The following is an 8,081-nucleotide window of genomic DNA, read 5'->3' as shown; positions in this document are numbered from 1 at the left end:
TCCCTTACCACTGCAGCATCCCCACCTGTCTAAGCTCTAATGTCGGCTACTGTCAGAGCTTACATAGGAGTGTGACATCATGGAACCCACTATCTAACAATGTTTGGGCTTGGTGATTGGCTGATTGGCTGCTCAGGCCTGATCCTGTGAGTGATGGCGCCAACATGTTGGGGAGGCAGTGAGGGAACATGGCTGGTTGCAAGTGTACATGCCTGGAGGTGGACTATGTGCGGACAGTGTCACTTCTCCACAACGGGACCGCCACACTGTACTTTTTGGAGAGACTTCTATGGGAAAGGACAACACGGAGGTGTGCTGTCCTTTCCATGGTAAATTCCGGGAGACCTCCTTTAAACGATTCCTCCAGACCAGCCTGTAACTGACATAAGTCGTTGCATCCTCCTGGCTTGTCAAATATACCATTTAGATAGTTTAGTTATACCCGTGCAATAAAGAAACACCTGTTGATCCTGCCAGTAACACAGTGCTGTCCGTTGCACTCTTATTTCCAGCATTGTTATTAGCCCTACCCAGTTCAGCTCTCCGGACTACAGAACACCATCCTCCTATGTAATGGATGTCATAGATACAGTACAGTGAGTGTTGTCACCCTAGGACAGGAAGTGTGTTACTGGCAGGATCACCAGGTGAAAATTAAAGAAGAAAAGAAAACTAATGCAGCCAATACATCTAAAGCACTGGTAAAGTGCAATACAGTAATACCTTGGTTTCAGAGCATAATTCGTTCCGGAAGCATGCTTGTAATCCAAAGCGCTTGTATATCAAAGCGAATTTCCCCATAGGATATAATAGAAATTCAGATGATTCGTTCCACAACCCAAAAATATTCATAGAAAAATGATTACAATACTGTACTGTAATATAATACTGTATAAAATATAAAGAAAAATAAAACAATTACCGTTACCTTCGTGGCTGGTGTGAGGGGGACAAGAGAGAGGAGGATTATTGTGTAGGACGACTTTCACTATCACTAACGGAATCACTGCGATCTCTTGACTCAATGGAATCTTTTTCATTTTGTGAAACCTTATCAAGGAATCTATTCAATATGTGACATTGCATTGTTGTTAAACAGTCTCATCGCTCGCACTGCTACAGCCTTATTCGGTGGCGCTTTTCTACAAAATTTTGCTCTTATTGCAAGACATTTGCTTGTATATCAAGGCAACATTTTTCAGAAATGTTTGCTTGTCTTGCAAAACGCTCTCAAACCAAGTTACTTGTAAACCAAGGTATTACTGTATATTTGTCACGCACCTTGGGGGAGTCTGAGTTGACGAGGGCGGCCTCTCTCACAGCCCCGGTCCCGGAGCACCTGGATTGGGTAGAGGGGCGCCGGGGGAACAGAGGGGGCAAGGGTGCCAGAAGCTGGTTAGTCTGTTGCGTCTGCGAGATGAGATGAAGTGCGCAGATCCGGGCAGGAAGCAGGATATGGATGCACCGAAGTGGATCAAGAAGGCTCTAGATCAGATGAGCTGAGGATGCTGGAAGCAGAACACAAGGCAGAAGGATCGTGAAGCAGGCCGAGGTTATCAATGAGCTAGCAATGTAGTACAAGGGGTGAGGCAGAATCAAGGTCAAAAACAAGCCGGGGTCTTCAGGGAGCAAGCAACAACAGAGGGTAGTCAAAGCCGGGTCAGTAACGGGTAATCCGGATACAGAAAATACAGGAACACAGAACACAGGAAGCTGACGATCTGACAGCATAGGAGGATAGCTGAACACAGCCTTTATAGCCAAGTTGGCGCCAATTGTTCAAATGGCACGTCGGCGCGTGCCTGTGCGCATTACGGCTCTATAGTCCGCAACAGGCGCATGCGCAGACAGTGACACTCGAACTCTGGCTCTGGCTTTCTGACAATATTACATTTTTGTTCTGAGGCTTAGACATACACTATATTGCCAAAGGTATTTGAAGCTCGCTACGCACTGTTGTTGTGCCAATCTGAAGGCCACACGAAGTTGTGCAGACAGTTGGCGACTTCTGCGCACCGTGCGCTTCAGCATGTGCTGACCCCGCTCTGTCATTTTACCTGGCCTACCACTTCCTGGCTGAGTTGCTGTTGTCCCATTTACTTCCATTTTGTTATAATACCACTAACAGGTGACCGCGGAATATTTAGTACCAAAGAAGTTTCACGGAACACCTGAATCCAGTGATTTGGAGGGGGAGGGGCCCAATACTTTTGGCAATATAGTGTACTAGTTTCTGGTCCATGTTCTCTGTACCTCCTGGAATAAGTCACTGCAAGTGGCATCTCCATAGAGTACTATTGCAGTGACTAATGCCATTGATAACATAATGCTGGGCACACACCTTACAACCATCGCAAGTCTTTTGTCTTGCGATGGTTGTAAGGTACTTAAAAAAACGTACAATCTGCCCATCTTGGACAGGCAGATCGTACTTGCGGTGACCGCAATGCCGAACAGGCAGTGTGCGCTTGCGCACACCGGCCCGTCCGGCTTTTATCTTACGAACATGCTACACATCCGCCGAACATCGTACGATGCACGGCGGGTTTTCGAACATATTCGTAAGTTTAAAGTCGTGCGACCTTACAGTAGCAGAGGTCGCACGGCTTCCACACACCTTACGGTAATCGTACGATCGTGGGATTTCCCGCGATTGTCGTAGGATTATCGTAAGGTGTGTGGGCACCCTAAGAAGGACTGAACGTAGAGGGTGAAGGGATGGGGAGCACTGAGCTAAAGGCACCGCGGCACCCTCTGCATAGTTTTTACACTGAACCAGGTATTGGTTTTTTCGGGATTATCCCCCAGGAGGCCGTATGGCAGATAATTACATCTCCAAGTTTATTGGGAACCCGGTGGAAGTCATAGAAGGGAGAATATTCGGTGGACTGATCCTTGAGTGATTAGAGAATTGCTATTCAACATTTTTAGGGATCACTTTCACCCAGAATGTATATTTCAAATGTTGGAAACATTTAATCACCTGGATGTTTAATATAGATCGGACCTTTTTTAGGATTTCAGATATAGGGTCATAGCCTGGGAATGGCTCTAAATATGTTATACTTCTTCCCAGGTCCTTCTACCAAACTGCTGCACACCTTGTGCCAGAAGGTTAACCAGTATTCCGAGCTGTCCAATCACAGCCTGCGTTTCAATGCCTTTATCTTTGGCCTTCTCAAGTAAGTCTTTGAGATTTGATTTATAGGATATCCGCAGGTTTAAACATTTATACTGCGTCAGGCTTTGAAAACGTACAAAAATTGGTTTTGAATGTCATGAACTGATGGCTTTTCTCTATTTTCTTTTGCTTAGCATCCGTTCGGTTGAGTTCTGGTTTAACCACCTGCATAACCATGAAGGTGCGTACCTTGGATTGCAATAAAGAGAATTCAATTTAAACCACAATTCAAGAACAAGCTAAATATTCCCTTCCATTTCTTTCCTTTCATTTCCTTTCTTTCTCTTTGTGTAGAACTAAAGCCATTTTTTCCTTTACCTTCTTTCCTCCCTCCCTTCCGTCTTTCCTTTCCTTTCCTCCTTTGCTCACTTCATTCTTTTCTAACCTAACTCCCTTCCTTCCCTCCATCTCTTTCTTCTTTCCTCCTTCTTTACCCCTGCTTCCTTCTTTCCTTTCCTCCCTCTTTCCCCCCTCTTTCCCCCCCCTTTTTCCTCTTCCTTCCTTCTCTAACTTCCTTCTTTCCTTCTGTCCTTTGCTCCCTTCCTTCTTTCCAGCCCTTCCTTTCTTTCTTCTCTAGCTTCCTTCTTTAACTTCCTTTTTTCCTTCCTTTCCTCATTAGACTCTCCCTATCTTTACTCCCTTTCTTCTTTTCTTCCTTCTCTCCCCCCTGCTTCTTTCATTCATTCCTACTTTCTTTCCTTGATTCCTTCCTTCCCTCTTCTCCCTCCCTTCCCTCATTCTTTCTGTCCTTTCCTCCCTTCTTTCCTTCCCTTCATTTCTTTCTTCTCTAACTTCCTTATATTCCTTATATATTTTTTCCTTCATTCCCTCATTCATCTCTCCCTATCTTTACTTCTTCTCTTCCTTATCTCCCCCCTGCTTCTTTCCTTCATTCCTCCTTTCCTTCCCTCCTTCCTTCTTTCTGTCCTTTCCTCCCTTCTTTCTTTCTTTCTTTCTTTCTTTCTTTCCTTCCCTTCATTTCTTTCTTCTCTAACTTCCTTATTTAACTTCCTTGTTTCCTTCCTTTCCTCATTCCTCTCTCCCTATCTTCACTTCTTTTCTCCCCCTGCTTCTTTCCTTCCCTTCCTCCCTTCCCTCCTTCTTTCTGTCCTTTCCTCCCTTCTTTCTTTCCTTCCCTCATTCCTCTCTCCCTATCTTTACTTCCTTTCTTCATTTCTTAGCTCTCATTCCTTCAAAATTCGGGATTGTCACATTTAATCTTTAATGCTTGTCTCTCTCTCTTCTCAGACATTATCTGGGCTCACTATGACCAGGTCGGCTTCCTGTCCGTGTCTCATGGTGTTTGCCAGCCACTGTTTGAAGAGCTCCTGCTTCTCCTACAGCCTCTTTCTCTTTTACCCTTTGACCTGGACCTACTGTTTGAACACCATCTCGTCCAGATGAGCAGAGAGCAGCAGCAGAAGAAAGAGATGCTCCGTGTGAAGCAGGACCTGCTCCAGTCTGTTCACTCCACCCTTCAGCTGATGAGAAGCCGTGATGAGGAGGAGCAGGGGATCCAAGAGAAGAAAAGCCTCGAGAAGACATCCTTAGAGTCCTCTGATTTCGAGAGGCCCACAGGAGAAGGAGCTGCCTCTGTTGAGGTTGGTGAAGAGCAAAAGAAAGAGAATGCCATGGAGATAAAAAGAGACAAACAAGCTGGGTGGTGGTACCAACTGATGCAGAGCTCTCAAGTCTACATCGAGAACTCCTCTGACACCACCAGGTTCACACGCCAGGATAGGCGAAGACCAGGAAATGGTGGCACTCCTAAAAAAGTACCACCACCCAGAGAGGGAGTTGTTGAAGGAGCTGAGGCCTGTCCTACTGTGGAAGGAATGTCAGAGGAGAAGCCATCAAAGAAAGACAGAGTGGAGAACAGACAGAAGGAAGAGAAAAAGTCCTGGATGGGTAGCCCTCCCGAGTCCGTGCTCAATGAACTTAAACATGGGCAAGAGAAGGAGAGTCAGAGCTCCCAAAAGGACTCTCAGCCCAGCGGACAAGAGGCAGCAAAAGAGAACATACAGGGAAGTCCAGTCAGGAAATGGGGGCACTTGTTTGGATCCAGGAAACCCCTGAGTGAAGCCAAGCAGACAAACAGGTGAAATCAATAAGTTATGTATAAGTCTACTTGCACAGGTACAGGAAGTGCAGTGGTGGCATTTAAACCCAAGATCTGCAGGGGAACTAGTCCTTTTCCTGGTATACACCTGACAATAATGCTGAGAGTGGGTTTTTACACTTTAATATAGATCTGATTTATTCCACCAATATACAAAGAACATTGAATCACTCATATCTGTTCCTTAAATATGTTCTAAAACGTAGAGTGAACAGCTCTATAAATGTCTTATATTTGCAGTGCATTATGGCCACTAGATGGCGCTGAACAACATTATTATGCTCCTCAGCTCCATCTAGTGGCCACTATGAATCTAACACTCAGATGTTCACGGAGTGAACAGTTCTGCAAACTTTTCATTTGTCGCTTACTTTTGACTATCCCCCCCATGCCAGTTGCACACTATTATTATAACTCTAACATGGCAGTAGTGCTGTACAATTAACCCTGGACCATTTACAACACACTCTGCTCTGTAACAGTAATACAAACACATATAGACAACTTAGTTAGAAACCTTCCAATCCACCAGTATATTTGTTTGAAGGAAACAAACATAAATAAGGGGAGAACAGGCAAACTTTATGCTCACTGTATCCATGGGGTGAACTGAATCTCCAGCGCTGCAAGATAGAAGCAGCAGTGATCACAAACTTTCCATATCACAATGTAGGGAACCTGAACTTTATCCACTCCACGGTCTATTTCAGCATTTTCTATTCTGTGTAGTGTCTCACATTCTTTTGTATCAGAAGACTCCAAGGTACTTGTACGTCATCATCTGCCCTTGAAGGAGCATCAATCTTTTATGAGCCCTGACTGATGCAGCTCGGTTCTTTTCCCTGCCGCAGGTTACCCTCGGGCTGGCTCAGCCTGGATAAGTCGGTGTTCCAGATGGTGGCTCAGAGCGTGAGCGCGGGGATCTGGGGAGAAGCAGCTCCTGAGAAGGAAGCCACGGCAGGATCAGAAGCGGGAGCTGTGTCCCTCTCTCCATCTTCCCAGAGTTTTCGGTAAGTACCTCCAAAAAGTTCATTTTTGTCACAGCGGCACTTTGTGTATTATAAAAGAACCTCCGGGACACGTGAACACTTTCATATATTCAATAGATAAAGCAAAATGTATTTAATTAGCTAACCAGAAATGTTCACCCTAAAACTGAAAAGAAGCCCTTAGAGCAGTGGTTCTAAACCTATATGACCTCAGGACCCACATTTGTCCTTGTTCATTAAGTCGTGACCCAATTGGCACCACACTGGAACGCACGGCATTGCGGTACAGCATATTCTGGTGCAGGCGATCAAATTGTGTGTGGGAAGTGTGTTTGTGGTGCCATTCAAATTAATGGCAATGCACCTCCAGCACCAGAACGAACAGTAGGAGCGATTGCGTGGTACACTGACAGACACACACAACCACAGACACAATCTCACACACTCACAGACATTCTCATACACACTCCCAAAAAAATTGTAGGGGTTCAGTGTGGGCTGCTGTGCTGTAACAAAGCTCTAACCATACGCGCATTGCTTGTATAGCTCCCTTGCGCGCCCCGTAGAGGTGACGGGAGCCAGAATGTGACGTCACTCCAGTTACGTGAGGGAGCTGTAAGCAATACACATATGGATGGAGCTCCCTCGTGGCCCACCCCACCTCAAGCGGACACTCGGCTCCAGGCAGCATATTTTGAATGGCTGCTTGGCACGAGAACTGACAGTGCTGAGCTCACCTAATGCAGTGGAAGGCATGCGGCAACCCACTGAACATGGGGTCATGACCCATTGAACATGGGGTCGCGACCCACTTTTGGGTCACGACCCACCAGTTAAGAACCATGGCCTTAGAGGGTAAAGTCTTTTCAAAGATCAGCATGATGTAAGCAGCCATGCCTTTAGCTTTTGTGTATAGACACTAGCCCATCTTGGACGGTGTAGTTGACATGGGGGATGACTGCGCCCAGAAGCTCTGTAATGTCGTCCCCACTGTCCACCTGTCCTATATGATTCTACGGAGCCATTTGGGATATCCTAATGACCGTAATTGCTTGTTCTGTTCTATCGGTTTAGGCGCCAATGGAAAAGGCTGTTGGTTGCCTATCAACCGGCCTTGTCAGCCTCCCATTGGTGTATGCAGACACGTGGGAATGGCCTAAAGCCTTTACAGGCAGACTACCTGATAGGCTCTGAAAAAAAGGGGCATGGTATTTGAAATGCAATAGACATGCTACCCACCACTAGCTTTGGTCGGTTGTATGACACATGAGAAACTTCCACTGTCTTGGTCTGATCGTGCCGGTTTGGTTGGCCTGAATGTGGATTATTCTAAGTGATATCATTGTTTATTAGACATGTGCACCACCAAAAATTAGTTTAGTTTAGTTTCCTTTTGATTCGGATTTTGCGTTATTTCGTTTTTCGGATTAGGTTCCACAATTGAATTCGTTGCGGGATTCGGACGAAATTCGTTAGCAGCAAAGTGACATTAGAAAAAAAAAATGTTTTTTTTTTTACAGTCTGCAGAAGATGGAAAAAAAAAAGCGTGAGGTCCCCCCCCAATTCATACCAGACCCTTTAGGTCTGGTAGGAATGTTAGGAGGGACCCTCCCCCAAGTTAAAACAAAAAAAAAAGTGCGTGGGGTTCCCCCCAAAATTCCTACCAGACCCTTAAGGTCTGGTAGGAATTTTAAGGGGGAACCCCAGCCCCAAAAAATGGGGAGAAAAAAACGTGGGGTCCCCCCTAACAGTCCATACCAGACCCTTGTTCCGAGTATAGGCCTGGCAGGGC

The 8,081-nt window shown here is 45.7% G+C and overlaps 1 protein-coding gene across 1 annotated transcript in view; it reads left to right on the top strand.

The window, feature by feature from the left end:
• RUSC2 (RUN and SH3 domain containing 2) overlaps nucleotides 1–8,081 on the top strand; it is a 48,323-nt gene that overhangs the window by 38,074 nt on the left and 2,168 nt on the right. The window contains exons 7-10 of the mRNA XM_018573167.1: nucleotides 3,077–3,182; nucleotides 3,316–3,362; nucleotides 4,430–5,279; nucleotides 6,152–6,310. Of these exons, the coding sequence (XP_018428669.1) occupies nucleotides 3,077–3,182; nucleotides 3,316–3,362; nucleotides 4,430–5,279; nucleotides 6,152–6,310 (1,162 nt within the window). The remainder of the gene's footprint in view (nucleotides 1–3,076; nucleotides 3,183–3,315; nucleotides 3,363–4,429; nucleotides 5,280–6,151; nucleotides 6,311–8,081) is intronic.

Source organism: Nanorana parkeri, unplaced genomic scaffold (genome assembly GCF_000935625.1).
Source record: "Nanorana parkeri isolate BGI_ZX_2015 unplaced genomic scaffold, ASM93562v1 scaffold2261, whole genome shotgun sequence".
Taxonomy (NCBI): domain Eukaryota; kingdom Metazoa; phylum Chordata; class Amphibia; order Anura; family Dicroglossidae; genus Nanorana; species Nanorana parkeri.
This window is presented reverse-complemented; position numbering and strand designations above follow the sequence as displayed.